The sequence below is a fragment of the Pinus tabuliformis genome, chromosome 1_1 (genome assembly GCF_031772625.1).
Source record: "Pinus tabuliformis cultivar Carrire ecotype Pingquan chromosome 1_1, CPIR1, whole genome shotgun sequence".
Lineage (NCBI taxonomy): Eukaryota > Viridiplantae > Streptophyta > Pinopsida > Pinales > Pinaceae > Pinus > Pinus tabuliformis.
Window position 1 is genome coordinate 166,439,554 of NC_142297.1, and position 23,114 is coordinate 166,462,667.

General features: G+C 36.9%; 1 protein-coding gene across 5 annotated transcripts in view; it reads left to right on the plus strand.

Annotated features, from left to right (window-relative positions):
* LOC149212101 (MADS-box protein SOC1-like) overlaps nucleotides 1-21,007 on the plus strand; it is a 287,556-nt gene extending 266,549 nt beyond the window's left edge. For 4 of the 5 annotated variants that reach the window (XM_089391714.1, XM_089391712.1, XM_089391719.1 and 1 more), the window contains 2 exons: nucleotides 20,493-20,534; nucleotides 20,658-21,007. In XM_089391714.1, the coding sequence (XP_089247840.1) occupies nucleotides 20,493-20,534; nucleotides 20,658-20,792 (177 nt within the window). In that variant the 3' untranslated portion in view covers nucleotides 20,793-21,007. The remainder of the gene's footprint in view (nucleotides 1-20,492; nucleotides 20,535-20,657) is intronic. The other variant, XM_089391713.1, reaches the window with a different exon arrangement.
* The last annotated feature ends 2,107 nt before the right edge of the window (nucleotides 21,008-23,114 follow it).

The following is a 23,114-nucleotide window of genomic DNA, read 5'->3' on the forward strand; positions in this document are numbered from 1 at the left end:
GATCCCAATTCAAACAATATTGCCAGAAATTGAAGAGGAAGGAAAAATCATATTGGAACCTAGAGCAGTCACAGAAACAAGAACCCTACAGCTACGAAATCGATCAATTTCAGAGTATCTCATCAAGTGGAAGAACTTACCCACTGAATTTTTCACATGGGAGGACAAGAATTTTATACAAAAGCATCAAGAACTACTCAAGCGTTGAGGACAACACTTTTTGAAGGCGAGGGGCATATTAGGCCCCTATACTACTAGTGTAACCCCTTATTGTTATTAGTACAACCCACTTATTATATTGATGTACCCATGTAGTGCCCATATTGTTACTATTGTGCCCCATAGAAGCCCACTATTGTTATTATTGTGCCTTTACATTATTATTGTTATGTCAGCTCTGATTATGTTATGACCCCTTAGACTCCTATATATAGAAAGAAGGTATTTTCATTTGTATCATCTAAGAATTGTTCATTTATGTAATGTAAAGGAGGTTGCCCCCTCGAAGAGGCTAAATTCTAAGGCGTTGATCTATCTTTTCTATCTTTTTTTGAGCTAGTTTCATAACATTCTTCATCTAAGGAGTACCATGTTTCATACTTTTAATGCACCTTGTGACATGAAAAATGAGAAATACATAAAAAAACGTGATTGCAAACACGTTTTTCATGTATTTCTCATTTTTCATGTAGTAGGGTCCATCGAAAGTATGCAACATGGGTATTCCTTAGATAAGGAATCAAATTTTGCATCCAAAAAGTATTTTCCGCTTGAAATTTGAGTAAACCCATAGGGAGATAAGTTGAAAACATAGTTTTTTCTTTTTTACCTCTAAAAGTTATTGATGTAATCTAATCTTATTTTATTATTTCCACTATTATTTTATAATTTCCTTAGGACGCCCATTTTAGACCTCAAAATTCCCCTAATGCATGGGTACAAACAACTTTGACTTGATTTGGTCTCACACCTAACAATGCAAGATCTCAGGGCTACCACTCTTCCAAGCATATCATGGGAAATTCACACAACATGCATGATAGTATGACTCCTAAGCCCCTTGGATATTCTTGAACATGTCAATTGTCCAACTACACTTCCATTATCATTTTCCATCGTCCATGACAGTGATCGAGAGGTTAGCAGGAAATTATTTCCCATTCCCATCCTTTCATGTCAATTGTGCCACCTATAGGAACCCTTTGGGATTGAGCGTGTCTCTGTCACATCTCAGAATCAGTGCATTCCTCCTCTGGTAGTGATTATCATTTACGATGGTTCACTTTTACATTTTTAAGGAATAGTGTCTAAGTGCGATTTTTTTTTAAGTTTTTGGCTAGAATTTGGTGAAAAAAGTGTGGCTAAATCTTCATTTGTGTTGTTTAAACTGGTTAATTTGGTTGTATATATGGATTCAACACCCTCAAAAACCCTTGAGGCACTTCCATTATGAATAGTTCACCTTTCAAACTTGTGATTTAAATGAATCCCGACCATATTCTAGACAAATTAGATCGAAAAATAAACTGGAAAACATTCCAAAAAATCACACTAAAAGATTACTCACCATCTTTACTACTATCCTTACTAGCTCATGGAAAAACCAAATGATGACCAACTCGTCATGCTCCTTGAGTATTCTCGAAAACATAACACTGATGGAAGCACTGAACATTGGGAAGGAAGCACAGTGGCAGTAAAATATGTGATGGCAGATGCAATAGTTCGAGCCATAATTTGTAGTTGTTCTCGACATATAGCGCCTCCAAAGTCAGTGTAGCGTCTTGCTTTTCTTGGCCTCCATCTTTTGTGGTGGATCCCTCAACTTTGGGTGGAACAATCATAATTTCTCCATACTTGAGCTAGGCCTGATTCTGGGTAGATGAGATTTCAAAGACCTTGCAGCGGTTGCACCTATTCACATAATAAATGCATACAAATGGAAAGTTGGTTCTCCTCCACTAACAATCATGACTCCCACAAAAACGTGGCATAAGTTACCCGCACCTGTTCCAAAAATAGAACACACAACTCTTGAGAAGGTGAGGCTCGGTCTCTGCTAACTTAGGCTTCCATCATCATAAATTTTTTATCACTGCATCCCACTGATTCCATCGAAGGATCCCGTGCGATCATTTTCATCTTCAACAGATCGCTCGCTGGATCAAAGGTCTTCAATAAATTGCTTCATGGTGTCAAAGATCTGTCTCAAATACCATTTTTCCGATTTTAAAATAAAGATCTACTTGTCTTAAGCTGAACATGGATATAATCTACTCAAATCCAGCGAGTGTAAACACACCTGTTCGAGGCTTCATTCTCCCATATGCACTGTGCCACACCAGATTTCAGCAAGGGCCACTTTGCTTCAATGCAGGTTGGTCCTAATTTTCAAAGAACGCAAGTTGATCCGTGCAATAGATATCCATAAGCTCACACAACCCTTAGCTCACTCTTCTCCATATTATCTCGAGTCACACATGGCCAGTGATATCACTCAATATCGCTCTCTCTCATGCTTGCACCTAGCCTTTATATATATAATAATACATATAATCATGAACCATATAATATATAATATAATATAATCATATATTTTTAATATAATATTTTATATATAATATATATGATATTATATAATTGATAACATATTATTATAATAATATTAGTATTATAATATAATGTCTACTAGTATTAATAAGTTGTATTGTTAAGTCACTAGGTGGGTAACAACCTAGTCATGTTAAAACCACCTATTGTTGCCTGTGATTTTGATGATATAGATGCCCCTGCACCACAACTTCTCAAACCAAAATTTAACTTTGTAATCATATTTGGAGTAACACGGATACACTCTACTCAAATCCAACGAGTGTAAACACACCTGTGCCAGGCTTCATTCTCCCACATGCACTGTGCCACACCAGACTTGCACAATGGCCACATTGCTTCAACGCAGGCTGGTCGTCAATTTCACAGAAGAAAAGATGATCCTTGCAACAGATAGAAATTAGCTCACACAACCCTTAGCTCACTCATCGCCATACTGTCTTGAGGCGCACATGGCCAACGATATCACTCAATATCGCTCTCTCTCATGCCTGCACCTAGCTTTTATTTATATAATAATACATATAATCATGAACCATAATATAATATATAATATAATATAGTACAATAATAGATATTTAATATAATATATTATATATCATATATAAGATATTATATAATTGCATATAGGAAAGAGATGACTTCTGCTAGGGTTTGGAGAAAATCCTGAAGCATCTGATAGCACTAGATCTGCATTCTCTGCAACCATTGTTTTTATATCAGAGAGCTCTAACAAGGGGGAAATGAGCGCTCTTGCCCGGGGGGCAAGAGAGATCCCCTCCTATCAAAATGTGGAAGCAGGTGAAACCAATGGAAAAATAGGAACGATGCATGACCATGGAGCTGAGCCTAATGAGGGACTTGTAATGGGAGCCCAATGGTAAGCACGAACCCACATGCAATGCCTCCCACGTAGAACCAAGAAACCCAGATTTGTGATACCCCCTAAGAAACTGGAGAACTACTGCAAGTATGTGAAGGATCATGCCCTTATTTGTAAATTTATTGGGATATGGCCACCAGAAAAGGATTTGATGAAGTGGATGCATCTAAAAGGGCAACCCAAAGGCCATATAGATTTGAAGCTTGTAGCTCAAGGGTTTCTCACAGTTTTATTCGTCGGCCTTGAGGACAAGGAGAGTATTTTTGAAAATGTACCATACTTTTACTACAATGTAGGGATTTTTATAAGATACTAGGAGGAATGCTACTATCTGGATCAGGGAAAATTTATGGCCACCTTCGTCTCAGTATGTCTGTTCACTCTACCAGTAGACTGCTGGGATCCAAAATTTTTGGAAGGGATAAGGAACTCCATTGGAAGATTCGTGTAAGTAGTTGAATTGACCCATCAGGGGAGATACACTTCATATGCCTACATTTCTGTTTACATGAATATGACTGAACCCCTCCGTGAATTTGTATCAATGGAATACCGAGACAAGATCTAGTAGCAGTCGCTGGATTACGAGCACATCCCTTTTTGATGTCACCGCTACCATGAGTATGACCATTTGTATAAACCCTGCCCATTGAATCAAAGAGAACCAGAAGTTGGGTCTTAGGCCAAAGGGTTGACTTCACCGCAAGAGGATAATGAGGGTTTTCAAGAGGTCTCACATAAGAAGAAGAATGCGAAACATGCCCAAACACATTAAAAAACAAAGAAACAAAATCTAGAGAATCAAAATTGTTTTTGGCTTCTGTAGGATATGGGGGAAAGTTCCAAAGTCGCTGATTAGTCGAAAGAATTGACACGAGGGAGAGAACCAACCAAAACAAATTCTAAGCCAAAATGAAAAGTCCAGATGGAACCCTAGGACAAGGAAGAACAAGAATAAGCCATAGAACTCATAATCATGGATATTGATACATCAAAGGAGGATTTGAGTGTCAAAGAACTAATTCTAAAAAAATTGTTGCATGAATGGAGGAATTCAGATGAGAGGTTCATTCAGGAGGATCAAAAAAATCTTTACTGGGACGCATTCTAGCAATATCAGGCGAAGTAGAGTCAAAATATGCCTGATCTGCTAGATACCATTGGCTCTTAGTTGGGAGGCTCACAAGAACGTGGAAGCCAAAACAAGGGAGGCAAGAAATGTGGAAGGAAAAATCTTCAGGAATCGATCCAAATGGTAGGAGATTCGTTAGTCAATTCTGGACGGGTGGTAGCACTATCGGCAATTTTCCACCAAAGTTTCTTAATGATTATTAACTCCTGGAATTTGAGGGGCCTCAACTGCCAAGGTAAACAGAAATATTTGCAGGATCGCCTAAAAAAAGAGAAACCCCAAATAGTGTTGCTCCAGGAAACCAAGGATACAAGGGGCAAGAATAGAAGCAATGCTCAATTGGATGTGTCCTAGGAACAAAGTAATAGCTTCAGATGCAAGGGGTATTGTCATACTCTAGAATCCTACTAAGGTTCTTTTTGACCATTGGATTAGTGTGCCCCGTATTTTATTTGTGAGATTCAGACATATTGGAGCTAAAGAGTGGGTATTACTATTGGCAGTCTGTGACTCTCATATTCCAGGGGAGAAAGAAGCCTTCCTCCAAAATTTTGGAAAGCTTAGAACTATGAGTGAGGAAAAACTTTGGTTGATTGGGGGAGATTTTAACCTCATAACCTCGCTAGAAGAGAAAAAGGGTGGGATAAGATGCCAAGGGCCCGAAATGTATATTTTCCGAACTTTGATAGTGGATTTAAAATTAGTAGATATTCCCACTATCAACAGGATATTCACATGGAACAACCAGAGAGGCAGAGCTCACCAAGTCGCCTCTAGGTTAGATAGATTCTTGGTTTCTGAAGACCTTATCAGTAAGGACATTTTCTTTGAAGCCTCCATTATGCCATGTCTTGGATCCGACCATTGGCCAATTAGGCTGGAATGGACCTTAAGTTTGGCCACTGTAATTGAGCCTTTGGGTTCAAGTCCTTTTGGTTGAGGGGCCCATCCTTCCTAGACAAAGTAAAGGATCGGTGGACATCCAGTTCAGTTTAGGGATGTAACTGTATGCACACCTTTCAACGCTGTTTGAAGGATCTTAAGAAAAAGATAAAAAAAATGGAATAAATTAGAATTTGGGCACATTTAGAAAGACCAGGAAATCCTGCAAGCTCACATGCAAAAGGTACAACAACAGATGATCACCCAAGGGCGTTCAGGACCCCTAATAGTAGAAGAAGGAAAACTCCTAACTCAGATCGAGGAATGAAGAAAGGAAAAGATACTCTGGAAACAAAAATCCAAGGTTCAATGGCTGCGGGAAGGGGAGAGAAACACTCGTTTCTTTCACAAAGCTATGATCCAACATAGGCAACACAACCATATCTTTTCGTTGCTTGATGCGGAGTGGAAATGATTGGTACAACATGAAGATATGGAAAACCTTCTGGTTGACCATTTTCATAACCTCTTGTTAGAACTAGGCCAAGATAGATCAAAAGCAATCAGGCGCATTAGAAGACATATCCCACAATTGGTCAGTAAAGACCAAAACTTGGCGCTAATGAGGGGTCATCACTATGGAGGAAGTTGAGGAGGTTTAGCGAAGAACAAAGCCTCACGACCTGACAGCTTCACTGCAAAATTCTTTCAGGCGGCCTAGTCTATTTTGGGTAAGGATGTCTTGGAAGTTGTTGAAGAATCTTGACTATCTAGGCAGGTACATCCCGCTCTTAAATCTACTTTTATAGCCTTGATTCTGAAAACAAGTCATTCTGAAGATCCTCAAGGAATCAGATCTATTTCCTTATGTAATGTCATATATAAAATTATCTCCACCATTATGGTCAACCGTCTTAAACCTCTTCTTCCTACTTTGATTTTTTTTTGAGCAAACTAGTTTTTTCCAAGGTTGCCAAATTTTGGATGGCATTGCCATTGCCTAACAAGCAATTCGCTCTCTTAAGAGTCTTAAATCTAAGGGTGTGATGATAAAATTGGACTTATCCAAAGCCTATGATCGACTGAGCTGGTCTTTTCTACTGAACATTTTGAAAACCTTTGGTTTTGACCAGCGATGGATCCAATGGATTTCCTCTCTCATTTCCACCCCGGTATTCTCGATTCTCATCAATGGCTCTCCCTCATGCACTTTCAATGCCTCCAGAGGCCTCTTTCAAGGTGACCCTATTTCACCCTTCCTCTTCACACTGGATGTGGAAGGGCTGGGAAGCTATAAAATCAATTGTTCAGGATGGCCATTTAAAAGGTATTTGTCTGTGGGGGAGTGACCTTCCCTTGTCTCACCAACAATTTTTGGATGATATAATGTTATTCTGTCAAGTCTCTCTTTGGGAAACTAGGGCTCTAAAATCAATATTGCAAGACTTTATGCAAGCTTCTTGTACTCAGATCAATAATGAGAAATCAAATATCGTTTTTTTCAACACCACGGTTCCTTCCGAATCCTTCCTGGCTAGGATTTTTGGATTCTGCATTGGCTCCCTTCTGTCTAAATACCTGGGAATTCCCCTACTGACTAATTCTCTTATGACCTCCTCTTGGAAAACCCTCCTTGAGCACATCCAATCTCGGCTTCAAAACTGGCTTTTTCAATTCCTAAACATTGTTGGGCGGGTGGTTTTACTGAAGGTTGTGTTGCAATCGATCCCAATATATCAACTCTCAAGTGTAGCTTCTCCTAAAACTGCTTGCTCTGATATGACAAATATCTTCAAAAAATTCCTATGGAAGTGGTCTTAGGGAGCTAAAAAATGGGTGCTCCTTTCATGGAATCAGTTGACTAAACCTAAAAGCGTTGGGGGGTTGGGTCTTCAGGATCCTTTTCTCCTAAACCAAGTGATGGGGGCAAAACTCTGGTGGTGATGGATTCAAGGTGGTACTGATCTTTGGAAGGTCATTTGGGGCTAGAAATATAACATGCCCTCAACTACAGAGGAAAGATTGAGAAAGTATGGAACTCCAAGAGGATCCTCAATTTGGAACTTAGCTTCAGAGAATAAAGAGTTAATCCACAACCATACCTTCTGGGAAATCAGAGATGGGAGGAGAGCTCTATTCTGGAAAGATTCATGGAAACAACGGGAAAAACTCTTGAGTTTCCAGCATTTCGTTGAGATCTTCCTTTTTACTAATAGACCGCACAACATGACAGTGAATCAGTTTTGGGACTTGACCCCTGGGATTCAATGGACACAGTGGAAGACGAAACAAAGATTGGCACAACCCTCCTGACTCAAATCAATGGTATGCAGCTTTTGATTCTGAGCTGTGTACTAGAAGGATTGCATCGTCAGAAGGACAAGATATTCTCAGGTGGGTCTCTAAAACCAAAGTTATGTTCACCATAAAATAAGCTTACCCACTGGAAGCAAAGGAGCCTTTGGATCAGTGTAATCCACTCTGGAGGAAGCTATAGACGAGACAATTCTAGCCAAAAGTAACATACTTCCTGTGGCTAGTGTGCAGTGGCAGGTTTCTCACCTAGGACCAATTACAAAAGAGAGGAATCCATGGGCCCTCTTTCTAGAGTATGTGTGCCTCTCAGATTGAAACTATGGAGCATCTCCTTAATTTATGACCCTTTGTTGCCCGACTCTGACAAAATATAGATACTATTTTTGGTCTTCTAGATCAAGATAATACTCTTATTCAATCAACCTTTGGGAGTTGGAGGAAAGGAATTTTTTCCAGTCCTATTGTAAATCGAGCTTGGTGTCTATCTCTCGACTTTCTTTTATGGGCAATATGGAAGGAAAGGAACATAAAGATTTTGAAGGACCAGAAACTGTCACACATGGAAATTTGGAAAGGAATACTACAAAATGTAAGATAAACTATACTGATATAGATATGGCATTCTGATGGTTGGAAGGTCACCCCCCAAGAAGTGCGGATAGTGTCTACCCTCGACTTATCCCCGCATATGCTGGCACCCCCATCATGGAAGTTAAAGGTGCCTCCCATCCAATCCCCTTCTCTCTTCTAGTGCCCCCCTCATTGTTTTCTCAAGCTAAACTTAGATGGGGCTTCCAAAGGTAACCCTAGAGATGTGGGCTTTGGAAGGGTCATTACAGACTTGCAAGGCGGGGCTGTCCAAAGATATGCTTCGGATTGTGGCATGGCAAGTAACAATGAAGTTGAATTTAATGATGCTAAATATGGATTGATAACAAGCAGAAGGGAAGGGCGTAGAAAAATGGTGGTGGAAGGCAACTCCTCTCTGGTCATTGATACTACTAAAAATATTAACCAGGGGTCCTAGTAGGAAAATATTAGTAAAAGCTCGCATGTCCCCCACAATGGCAACAAAGTTGCGGATTTCTTAGCAAACTCGGGTTGTCTTCACCCGAGAGTGAATATAGATAAGTTGTGGATAAGTGAGATGGGAGAAGAAGGAATGAACCAATTGAGTCTGATCCTGAACCAGGGCCTGGCTCCTAATTAGAATCCCCGATCGAGGTGCGAAACAGTTGGAGGCACGATTTGGGACGGTGGGTGGTATTCCCGACGCCCTCACACGCTTATCCACTGTGATAACATGAAGCATTGCAGATCAAAGCAGAGCTACAATGTGAAGGTTGGTAACCCTTGATGCCTACAGGTGGTGGGAGCAGAGGTGGAGTTAAGACCATCTGTCTAGCATATAAACTCGAGTCTTTAGTCTCTTAGGGAGCCTAAGTTTGATGTTTATAGGTTCACAGTGCAGGAAACGCGGGAGGTATATCCAACTGCCGCCTGTCTCATTGCGAGGTTGACATATAAAGTCTGGTATGTTATAATGTTATCTGTATATCCTAGGTTGGGGGCTGCTACTTGTTATAAGCCTCACGTACGGAGGGGAATGGAAACACTAGCTAAATTAGCAGTTTTTGTGACTGTAAATATTGGCCTTCTTGACTATGTAATGTCGATTTCTATCTCTTTTGGCAACATCCTTTCTCGTATGGGCATGCTTATTGGTTTTTGGTTTTTTCTCATGATGTTTCCTCTGCATGTTTATAATTGGGTTCCCCGTTTTAAGCTTGAATTGTCTGGGCAAGCCCTGTGGAGAGTAAGGGTTTTGGTAAATGGTCAAGAGAGAGTCTACAGACTCAGGGATCAGGTGTGCATGGGGGCCACCGTATTTATTCTGGTGGTACCTCCCACTCTCAAAGGATCACTGTTTATGCATGGTTGTTGGCTCAGGTGGTGGAATTGTGAAGGGATGTAGTGATGTCCGATGCTTCATTTCTTTTTCTGGTCATAAATTAAATTAATGTTTGTCTTTTGGGTGGTTCTTTGTATAAATCATATTCCAGGTTTGACTACGTTGTATCCACTTTCAGCCACTATACAGTGCATTGGTTTACAAGAGTGGGAAGGTGGAAGAAGGGTGATGAAAGAGGGTCCGACCTCAGCAGAGATGGTGAAGTATTAGCCTCACGGTGGAGCCTTGGGTCGAGGCGGAAGTGGCCGCAAACACTAGGACGACAAAGGAAACGAAGCTGGTTCATCTTTCGGTCAGACTGTGGAACGTTGCACTACGTGACAGAGGACTGCGTGGTAGAGTACTATGTGATAGAGGACTATGCAGTAGAGGGGTCGGAAACGGACTCTGAGATTCTTCAGGGCATGGTTCATGCATACTGCGAAGGGACCCCAACGCAGGTGAAACAATTGATTGCAAGTTGGGAGGTAGTGTTGAATTTGAAAGCCGAGCTTGAACTGCCAGTGGAAGATTGGGGGGAAGCTAATCACAGACCCTGGGTACACTCGCAACCATCTCATCCTGTTTAGACAGTTCATCCATCTCTACTGGTTAATGAAATGCATAGTGGCCAAAGCAATCGCTGCGATCACCAACACAACACTGCAAAGTGAGGTGAGCCAGGTCTCTGAAACATTCAAAACAAACTCCAGCGTATTCAACTTCAGTGGCTGAATCAGAACACTTGCCTAGGCCGTATTGACAAGCATATCCCATGTTTGCTGCAATCTGAATTGCCAGGATCAAGTGCTAAAGATCCTGCTCTGGTGGAATCGTCAGATGATTAGTTGGTCGAAGTTATGCATGTTAATTTTGGCTTAATTTTGGTTGTATATGTGAGGTAGCATTTATGTTTTTAGTGTTATGCTTACTAGTTGGTTTCCAGAATATCAGCGTTATAAGGCTTGGTTAAATAGAGTCAAACTATTTATTTTTTGGATGACTTGTAATGTGATTCGGTGGTCAATAGAGTTGGTTTCCCACTTGGCAGGTTGAGGCCATCAAACGACTTGTATATTTGTAACCTGCCTATTTATAGGTGAATGAATGAAAGAAACTGCTAAGCTTACAATATATATATATATATATATATATATATATATATATAAAACTCATAATATATTATTATTATTAATATTATTGTTATTATTATATAGTGTCTATTAATATAATAATACCTTATGTTGATTAATAACTTGGGTTTATAATATTAATCCCTTGGGTTTTAATATATTACTATTAATATTAAAATGTTGAGACAATATTAATATTATAAACCTGAGATCAATATACAATACATATTTAATATTATTAATATACTCTAACTCTAGAGTATTGATAGTTATATTAATATGTTAATAAATGTATATTAATCACTAAGATATTGGTAAGGCATACATAAGTATTATAGATGCTAGTCTTATGTTATTGTTAATTATGTAATAATTTAAATTATAATTGTTAATATATTAATATAATATTATATAATAACATAGTATTAATATAATTAAGTTTTATTATTTATATAATTATTAATAATTACAAATAGTCAAAATTTTAATAGTAAATTTCATATTCTTATATATAACTCATAATAATAATAATAATAATATTATTATTTTTATTATTATTATAATAATGTCTATTAGTATAATAATATTTTAGGTTTATTAATAACTTGGGTTTATAATATTAATCCCTTGGGTTTTAAGATATTACTATTAATATTGAAAAGTTGAGACAATATTAATATGTTGGGTCCCTATAATACTAGTAATTACCCCATTACTATTGTAGTTATACCCCTTATTTATATTGTTGTGCCCCCATTGCCCCCATATTGTTATTAATGTGCTCATAGAATCCCTCTATTGTTATTTTTGTGGCTTTATATTATTATTGTTAGGTCGGCTCGATTATATTGTGACTCCATAGACTCTTATATATAGAAAGGAGGTTTTGTCATTTGAATCATCCAAGAATTGTTCATTTATGTACTGTAAAGGAGGTTGCCCCCTCGAAGAGGCTGAATTCTAAGGCGTTGATCTATCTTTTCTATCTTTTCTTGAGCTGGTTTCATAACATTTGGTATCAGAGCTTTGGATTCTAGGGTTTCGCTGCTCCAAACAGGTCATCGTGGCATTTTCGCTATAACTTTTTTTCTGTGACGTTTCAGAAGTCGCAAAAAAAACCCATTTGAGAAGACATTGCGCAGAACCTTGGGTACGAATTTCAGAGCTTCGCGCGATATTTTCGGAGATATGATCTCAGGAAGTTGGTCTTTTTGCAGACTCTTGAATTACACTAAAAACAGGTGACCTAGGGAAAATCGTCATAACTTTCTTTCTGAGCATCGGATTGAAATTTCGTAAGAAGGTACAGAAAGAGGACGGACTGTAGCTTTCTTTTTATATTTTTCAGAGTCAAAGGTTGAAACAGTGACACGTGGCACTTCATACAAGTTCGCTCTACTGAACTAGTCTATAATCAGGTCACTGCGGGAGATTGTGCATAACTCTTTCTTGGAGAATCCAATTTGGATCAGACTAGTGGAATTGGAAAGAGGACATAGAAGGCTACTACAGATCACAATTTCAGAACTGGATGATTCGAAATTACAGAGATACATCAGATTCAATATCAGGCTTCTACAAAGTAAAAAAAAGGTGTGTAGTTTTTTTTTTTTATTTTTGCATAAGCTTGGTTTGAAGGAATTCAAAGGGCATAGTAAAGCATTATTATCGGTAACTGATGCCCGAGGAAAGAAAATGCAAACACCTAGTAAGGAACCTGAAAGCTCTAGCATGACTCATGAAGAAGAGGAAGAAATGCTACATGATATATCAAAATTACAAGAACAAGTGCAACAAATGTCACGCTCACAAAAGCTAACAGATGCTAAGATAAATGGCGTGGAATCTAAGATAAAGGGCATGGAAGCTAAGATGGATGATATGAAGACAGATTTGAGAACAGATTTGAAGACAGACATGGCAGATTTGAAGACAGATTTGACAAATTTTCTACAAGAAATACTTACTAATGGTGAAAAGGTTGTAAAGGAAACTCATGATGTGAACAAAAGAAATGTTAATCATGATTCCATAGACTCTAATGTTGGATCGAAGACCCACCATATTCCAAAAATCGATATGAGGAAGTTTGATGGCAAGGATCCCGCCACATGGATATTACAGATGGAGCAATTCTTCGATCTCAATAATGTGCAAAACACACAAAAGGTACGTATGGAAACTTTATATTTGGAACCAAATCAGTTTGTATGGTATCAATGGCTTTGCTCTCGTAAACAATTTATCACTTGGGCAATTTTTACGGAAGAATTGATAGCACATTATGAGGATACAAAAAGCAACACTTTTTTTAGCCAATTGATAAGTCTCAAACAAAAGGGTTCAATAATGGAGCACATTGAGGAGTTCCAAAAATTGAACATAAGGGTAAAAGATATTCCAGAGGAGCATAGGATTGATGTGTTCATAGGGTCTTTAAAGGATAATATCCAACATGATGTTCGCCTTTGGGAACCTGATTCATTAGAGAAGGCATTCAGGTTAGCAAGAAAAATGGAAAGCAAAATTATGGCAACCAGGAAGCATACCACTCACAACTATAAAGACGGAAGTGTTGTTGCCCCTAGTCTTCCACAACCTATAAGGTTGACACCACAACAATTGGAAGAAAAAAGAGCAAAAGGGCTTTGTTACAGTTGTGATAGCAAATACACTAAAGGTCATAAGTGTGCTGAGAAGAAATTATTCTACATAGATTGTGAAGAGGAAGAAGAAAAGGAGCAAGAAAGGTCAAAAGAAGAGGATATACTCCAGGAACAAAGCCTAGATGAAGAACAAATAAATCCGACCATATCTTGTAATGCATTGGCGGGAATTACCACTCCTCAAACCATCAAGATAGAAGGACAAATCAAGAAGAAAAAGGTAATAGTGTTGATTGATTCAGGAAGCACCCACAATTTTATTCATTGTAGGGTAGCAAAAGAATTGAATTGCTTCCTATATCCAGCACCAGAGTGTCAAGTGATGATTGCAAATGGAGGAACAATAAATTGCTCTGGAAAGTGCCATAATATCAAGCTATCCATGGGAGAATATGTATTGACTAGCCCAATGCTTTCCATTCCAATGGGAGGTGCTGATGTTGTACTAGGAGTCCAATGGCTACAATCCTTGGGTACAATAGCTTTTAATTTTCAAGAACTTTTCATCAAATTTTCTGTGGAAGGAAAGGAAGTTGAATTAAGGGGTATTGCAGGGAAACCAGGAAAGATAATCAGCTCTAATGGTATGACAAAGCTTCTAAAAAAGGAGCAAAGAGGTGTAATTGCACAATTATGTTCGCTAGATGTTTCCACATTGGAATCATCTATTTCTCCAGATCTCCAAAAAGTCCTGGACAATCATTCCAAGGTATTTGAGACTCCCAAAGGTCTCCCACCTATGCGTGATCATGATCATGCTATTCATCTGATTCCAGGAAGTGTTCCTCCAAACATCAGGCCGTACAGATATCCCTATGTCCAAAAAAGTGAAATTGAACGTATGGTTGCAGAAATGCTAGAGGCTGGTATAATTCAACCGAGTCAAAGTTCTTTCTCTGCTCCAGTAGTATTGGTGCACAAGAAGGATGGATCATGGCGCATGTGTCCGGATTATAGGGAGCTCAACAAGCTCACTATTAAAGATAAGTTCCCCATTCCTGTCATTGATGAATTGCATGGATCAATTTACTTCACCAAGTTGGATCTTCGTTCAGGATATCATCAAATCAGAATGAAGATTGAAGACATTCCGAAAACGGCATTTAGAACTCATGAGGGTCATTATGAATTTTTGGTCATGCCTTTTGGCCTTACCAATGCACCTTCAACATTTCAAGGTTTGATGAATTCAATTTTCAAACCATTCCTTAGAAAATTTGTGTTAGTATTTTTTGATGATATACTAATCTACAACAAGTCTTGGAAGGATCATGTTGAACATGTTGACAGGGTGCTACAACTATTGGAGGAGAAACAATTATATGCAAAAAGATCCAAATGTTTCTTTGGAGTCCAGGAGGTGGAATATTTGGGTCATATTGTATCTCATGAAGGAGTTAAGGTAGACCCTAGCAAAATTAAAGCCATTAAGGAATGGAAAATCCCCACATCCATAAAGCATCTGCGAGGATTTCTTGGGTTGACAGGGTATTATCGCAAGTTTGTTAAGAATTATGGGAGAATAGCAGCACCTCTAACAACATTATTGAAGAAAGATACATTTTCATGGACTCCGGAAGCAACAAAGGCCTTTGAACATCTTAAAGAGGCAATGTGCCAAGCACCGGTCTTAGCTACACCGGACTTCACAAAAACCTTTATTGTGGAATGTGATGCTTCAGGAAATGGAATTGGTGCTGTTCTAATGCAAGATGAAAGACCCATTGCTTTTGAAAGTCGTCCAATCAAGGGAAAGTTTTTAAGCAAAGCTATTTATGAGAAGGAAATGTTGGCAATACTCCATGCACTTAAGAAATGGCGACCCTACCTAATGGGAAGACACTTCAAGGTAAAAACGGATCATGATAGCCTTAAATACTTTTTAGAACAAAGATTATCCTCTGAAGAGCAACAAAAGTGGGTCACAAAGATGTTGGGTTATGACTTTGAAATCATCTACAAAAAAGGGAAGCAAAATGTGGTGGCAGATGCACTCTCAAGAAAGGATGAGGATGTGGAAGCATTGTTGTGCGCCATTTCTATTATCCAACCAGATTGGATAAACGAAGCAAGGGAGGAATGGAAGAATGACGAAGAAGTGTGGGCACTTATTCGAAAGCTACAACAAGATTCCAGTACGTCTGATACATTTAGCTGGAAAAATGATTCGTTATGGTACAAAGATCGCTTATACCTCTGTAAGAATTCCCAGCTAAAACAAAAGATTCTTATGGAATTGCACACTTCTCCCTTAGGAGGGCACTCAGGATTTTTAAAAACTTACCACAGGGTTAAGAAGGAATTTTTTTGGGATGGCCTTAAATCAGATATTCAAAAGTTTGTGGCAGAATGTTTGGTTTGCCAACAAAATAAAGTTGAAACAATTAAGACACCGGGTCTATTACAACCTTTATCCATTCCAAGCCAACGTTGGGAGGAGGTTTCAATGGATTTTATCACAGGTTTACCCAAGTCTGAGGGAAAGAGTGTCATCATGGTGGTAGTTGACAGACTTACCAAGTATGCACACTTTTGTGCATTATCACATCCATTTAAAGCCAGTACAGTTTCTACTGCATTTATGGAAACAATTCAAAAGCTACATGGAAACCCAAAGATTATTGTAAGTGACAGAGATCCCATTTTCACTGGAAATTTTTGGACAGAATTATTTTTTTGTCTTGGTACTCAGTTAGCTCATAGCTCATCTTATCATCCTCAATCTGATGGGCAAACTGAGATAGTAAACAAATGTTTGGAAGGATATCTTCGTTGCTTTGTATCTGATAAACAGACACAATGGGTCAAATGGTTGCCTCTGGCTGAATGGTGGTATAACACTTCCTTTCATACAGCAACAAAAATGACCCCATTTATGGCACTTTATGGGTATCAACCACCATCCATCACATCATATTTAAGAGAAAATTCTAAGGTTCAGGCAGTGGAACATCACATCGAACATCAACAACAAGTCCTCCAACTCTTAAAGGATAACCTCGTGTTGGCACAGAATAGAATGAAACAACAGGCAGATCAACATCGCAGTGAAAGAAGTTTTGATGTAGGTGATTGGGTATTCCTACGGCTACAACCATATAAGCAAATGTCCCTCAAGCAAGCTAAGAAGGATAATAAATTATCACCAAAGTATTATGGTCCGTACAAGGTGTTGCAAAAGATTGGTACTATGGCATACAAATTGGAGCTTCCTGCAGCTTCTCGATTGCACCCAGTTTTCCATGTTTCATGTTTAAAGAAGGTTATAGGCGACAAGCTCCCAGTTCAAACAATATTGCCAGAACTTGACGAGGAAGGAAAAATTATATTGGAACCAGAAGCAGTCACAGAAACAAGAACTCGACAGCTACGAAATCGATCAATTTCAGAGTATCTTATCAAGTGGAAGAACTTATTCGCTGAAGATTCCACATGGGAGGATGAGAATTTTATGCAGAAGTATCCAGAACTACTCAAGCGTTGAGGACAACACTTTTTTGAAGGAGAGGGGCATGTTGGGTCCCTATAATACTAGTGATTACCCCATTACTATTGTAGTTATACCCCTTATTTATATTGTTGTGCCCCTATTGCCCCATATTGTTATTAATGTGCCCATAGAATCCCTCTATTTTTATTTTTGTGGCTTTATATTATTATTTTTAGGTCGGCTGGATTATATTGTGACTCCTTAGACTCCTATATATAGAAAGGAGGTTTTGTCATTTGAATCATCCAAGAATTGTTCATTTATGTAATGTAAAGGAGGTTGCCCCCTCGAAGAGGCTGAATTCTAAGGCGTTGATCTATCTTTTCTATCTTTTCTTGAGCTGGTTTCATAACATAATATTATAAAGCTGAGATCAATATACAATATATATTTAATATTATTAATATACTCCAACTCTAGAGTATTGATAGTTATGAAATATTGATAGCTATATTAATATATTAATAAATATACATTAATCACTAAGATATTGGTAAGACATAAATACGTATTATTGATGATAGTCTTCTGTTATTGTTAATTATGTAATAATTTAAAATATAATTGTTAATATATTAATATAATATTATATAATAACATAGTATTAATATAATTAAGTTTTAGCCCCAAGAGTTAGCTCAATCGGTCAAATCAAGTGCCTTGCCAATGGGAGGTCACAGGGTCGAATCCCGAAAGCTCTTGGGGTTAGGTCAGTAAATAGGCCGAGAGGTGTTGACGCCTTCGGGTGCGTCCACTCAGTGTTGAACAACCCTGGATGTAGCGGCTACCCATTGACCCGGGTATCCGTGAACCAGAAAGTGAAAAAAGAAAATATAATTAAGTTTTATTATTTATATAATTATTAATAATTACAAATAGTCAATTTTTTGATAATAAATTTCATATTATATTTAATAATTATGAAATATAATTATTAATATGATTGAAATACAAATATAGTTGTAAATGTGTTTCATATACACTAATAAAAATATATTAACCACATTAGCAAATATAGTTACTTCATATACCTCCATCAACCTATATCAATGAGGTTAATAATAATTACATTAAATATATAAGCTAGTAATATTTCTATAATTGAACTTACAACAAAGTTAGTGCAAGAAAGCAAAGCAACCACAAGCAAAGATAGAGTCTCATCTAGTGATGTAAGTTCATGCAAGTGCAGTGGTCTTCAAAGAAAGATTAACTCTAACCGGCAACCAAGTCCTTGTTGTTTATACCATAGTTACCAAATTTGAATTAGAGCTTGAATTTGATTATACGATACTTAAAAATTCTACCATGCGAGAAAAATCGAGAGTATACATCATATAGACTTATTTTTCAAAATTTTAAGAATTGAAAGGAACAATAATTATATTCCAATCCTTAAAGAAAACTTATCTCTAACAATGATCTCTCTTGTTTAAGATGTTACAACCCCTCTTATTTAAGATGATAAAAAACAAATGAGGGACAAACTAAAACATGTAAAGTAAAATCTAGGAATGAAAACTCAAAACTAAATCCTATATAAAAGATGGAACACTAAATATTAAAAATAAGCTTAAGTGATCTCCACATACTAGTAAATTTATGTCTCTCCTTCAACAAATCCATATAACTTTGAAAATGTAAAAAACATCCTCATTTCTGGAAAGAGAATGCATGCATTAGTTCAAAATTTCAAATGGCCCTAAGTTTAATAGATGAAAGCTAAATTATCAACTAATAAATCAAGTTCTAAATACAATGAAATATCAGAATATTAAATTCAAAATTTAGATAATTATATAAAAAATTGATACTAGAATTATGAGATTTTCTAAACAAATTTAAAACCTCAGCTTTATTTAACTAATTTCTATCCAAACCAAGATAGTTCATAAGGAATGATACCTCCTTCCTACCTGATCCTTAACCCCTGGTTGGTTGTCTGTTTGGAAGAATGGCAAAAAACAAAAAACAGTAAATCCAATCCTTTCAAGGTTCTCTCGATCCAATCCTTAGTTGGCCACTAAATCATTCTTTCCCAGATTGACGAAACTGAGCGATACCGATCGGGTTCAGAGCGATAGCGAGAGGAAGCTTAACCCGCACCATATTGAAGTTCACGAATTAGCAGACGAATCGAATCGAACCCACGAATATTCGGATTTTTTTTTGGGCCAATTCGCCCGAATTTGGTAACTGTGGTTTATACCCGGCCTAGATGGTACAGTTTAGGATGGTCTTTGTTGCATTGTTTGCATGACCATGGTCATGACTTGACCCGTAGCACTGAGCAACATATTCTGGCTGAGGTTCAGCCGCCCGTTCTTGTTCTTTTTTGGATCAGCTACTGCTCGGATACGATACCAACTGGTATGATCGCTCAGAGTTGAAACCCTTCACTTTGGCGCACATTCTTGACCATTTCCATGCAATATAACACTTTGTATATCTTATTAAACTTCATAAAAAAACACTTGTATATATATTTTATTAACTAGAATAACAGTTACTATTAATTTGTCCCACCATCTTTATAATCGGCATTTACAATATCCTGGTGAGTCGATCTCTAGGGTGGCACCTTCAGATGTTCACAAACGTCCTGTCGAACATAATTATACTTACTCTGCGCCTTCATTAAACACGAGGTATAAAAGACCGAATGTTTTCTGTTCGCAGATCCGAATGCAAGTAATCATTCCTCTAACAGCTAACTGATGGCAGACCGCAGTCCTTCTAATTACTAAGCATGAAATTACCAGCTTCTTCCCGATTTTTCAGTTTAAGTGGCAAAGCTATCCGCTTGATTATCCGAAGTGGTTTCTTTGACTATGCTGTTGTATTTAGATTAAACCCCGGATGGAGCGGGATTACGTGCGATGGAAATGGAATTCTCAAAAGTTGAGAGGAGGGGGAATACCTTGACAGAAGCAGGGAAGAAGTGCATGCAAACCAATTAAAACCATCAGAAACCTTTATACAAGTAAATTTCAGACTGACTTTTGATGTTTTGTATTAAGGTTCTTTATATTGTCTATATCAATTTTTATATTATTTGTTATGTTATATTGTTTTATGTTATTGGATATGCATATTTTTTTTAATGGAGGTGTTCTATGTAAAGTTATTTTCTTTTATATTAAAATCTTAGATTAGATACCATAAATACAACCTGTGTTAGATTATGTTATCCCTACATCCAAAATTTTAATTGACATTTCAAAGGTTGAGTGGTTGTGCATGTGTTGATATTAGTCAGTGGAAGATAGAATTTGATTTTTTGTGAACAGTATTTTTGCCTCGTGTCTAAATTTCCACTCAACAAACTATGAACTTTGAAGTGAAATCAGTCATGTTAATGTAATTATTATTATTGTTATATGAATTGGGTTTATTGTAACTTTGGTTTTAATTTTGTTAAAATTGTAGGAACGGATGTTTAGCGAAGAGAATAATTTTCTCCGAAAGCGGGTGAGAAGAAATTTGAATACAAGTGTTGTCATATCGCGGTTTTAATTATTATTATTATTATTTATTTTATACAGTTTTGAGTTATTTTATATTCTCTCATTTTTATTTTAATCATTATTTCAGATTGTCGATCCCCATTCCGTTTTGACAACTCCTGCAAGTGGATCTGGAAGCCTCCAAAGAAGTGAAGTCGAGACTCAACTGGTTATGAGACCGCCAAGTTCAAATGCTGATTTTCTTGTTAATAGTTCTCATTGATAATCACTGTATTCATATCTGTGTTATTAATTTATTATGAAATGTTTATGTTAATAAAAAGTAAAGGTGCTTCCCAAATAGCATCTCATTGCTCAGCCCTTAAAGAAAGGTCTCCCATGCAGGCAACACATTGTTTTTTAAACAAAGCGCGTGTTCAAAAAATAGTCAGTATGCAGGGTTACTATCAATACATATTTAAAAGTTTTATTTTTATATATATTATTTTTTTTAGCTTAAGCTGGATGTCAATACATTTATAAAAGCATTTTTTATTTTTTCCTTTTCACTAATAAATAAGGATTATAAGTAGAATTTTGGAATTTTCCTCATTCGTCCGATGAGCAGAGTGATAAGTATTATATATATATATAACAAATTTATAAAAATATTTTTTTATTTTTCCTTTTCACTAATAAATAAGAATTATAAGTGGAATTTTCGAATTTTCGTTATTCGTCCGATGAGCAGAGTGATATATATATATATATATATATATATATAATTTAAGTTTATTTATTTAGAGAATAGATAGAGAAATGCAGTGGTGAGATTTTCTTTAGTGGAAAAATTTTCATAGCCGTGTGTATATATATATTTTAATTTATAAATTTATAAACTATATTTTTAATTTATATTATATTTATATTGCTGTATTTGAGTTATACTATACCAAACTATTATGAACTTTATATAATTTTTTTTTAAATATAATTACTATTGATTTTAAATTAAATATTTTGAAATCTCATTTCATTATTTCATGTTAGGTTTGTATTATTGGAAAAATAAAATATTATAATTATAATTATAAATTTTTTTTTTAACGATTGTGTTTATGTTTGTGGAATTTGTTTTAGTGGTAGTTATTTTAATTTTATGAATTAAATAAGGCTTATTTTACAACCTAGTATGATGGCGATGTCTAAGTATGTACGTCCATGTGTGCTCAACAATTGTGAACTAAGAATAAATTACTCTCTAAATAGGGAAGTAAAGTCTGTTATAATAAAAAATAAATGTGGATATCAATTTATTTACACATTGTATTTTGCACTCCAAAAGAAGTTTTCACTTGAAAAAATTTGATCCCTCTCGGCTCATGTTAGAACATCTAGGCTGGTATAATATTATGGTGATGAATGAGGTGACAAACCATAGACCAATCAGTTAACAAGGGAATCCAAACAAGGTCGTAGAGTAAACATGATGTGTTGAAGTGGTTTGAGACGAGCAACGCGGGATATAAGTCTAGTGAACACAACTTGTATAGGCTTATAAGTCTAGTGAACACAACTTGTATAGGCTCCCTCAACTGCCTCTTCCCTGATGTTTATAGTAAGATACCACCACTATCCATGAGTGTAAGGATGGTATCTAGTAACGACATAAGCAAGGGAGGTAGCCCAACCACTACGTACCCTAGTTGAATAATTTATGATAAAACAACCCATGAGCTAGTAAAGTGGGTTTAGAGCATGGCAAGGACAATTGTTGTGAATGTGGGATCATATACGAGGGAGATGACTGTAATTTTGCGTAATGACACAATGATACACTATCCAATTCTCTGAATGATGAGACATTTAAGATGGAAGGAGATTGAAAGAGATGTATTAAAAGGAGACCATTATGGTCTTGACTTCATTCACATTCCTTGGAGTTACCATCGTAGGGTTCTTGATTCATGTAGAGGCAAAAAAGGGTTGATGATTACATTGAGAATTTGCTATGGTTAGAGTGTTTTGAGGTCATGGATTTGACTAGCTAATGAAATAACAAGGGAAAGAAGTTGATGAAGGATTCTAGGAGTGTGGCAGGCAACAAAGAAATGGGGTCAAGGAACATGGCATAGGAAGAACAAGGAATGGAATGTGTCCATACTTACTATTTCAATGGATCTATTTTAGAAGGTAAAGCAGTCATGAATGAGATTAATGTGATAGTGCATTGATTTTGGGAAACCATGGATTTAGAGCAATTGTTGACTAAAACTAGGGTTGGGTGCATGAATTGGGTAATACTCAAACACGACTCCCTGAAATGTACTAGAACACAAATTCCATGGTAGCACAAGCAATAGCCCTGAACATATTAAAAATTGTTGATATGAGGATGCAACTATCACTCTTTCAAGGTAAATTTGAAGCCACTATGTCAAAGGCATCTTTGGGCTGACTATAATAGTCAGGGGACGAAGAGTGTGTGGATGATAGAGACATATCATGGGGCTCCAAAGGATCACAAGTTAACCTCATTTTTATCACACAGGGGCCTTTCCCACCTTCCTCCAGATTCGTTGACGCACTCAATCATGAATTCCAT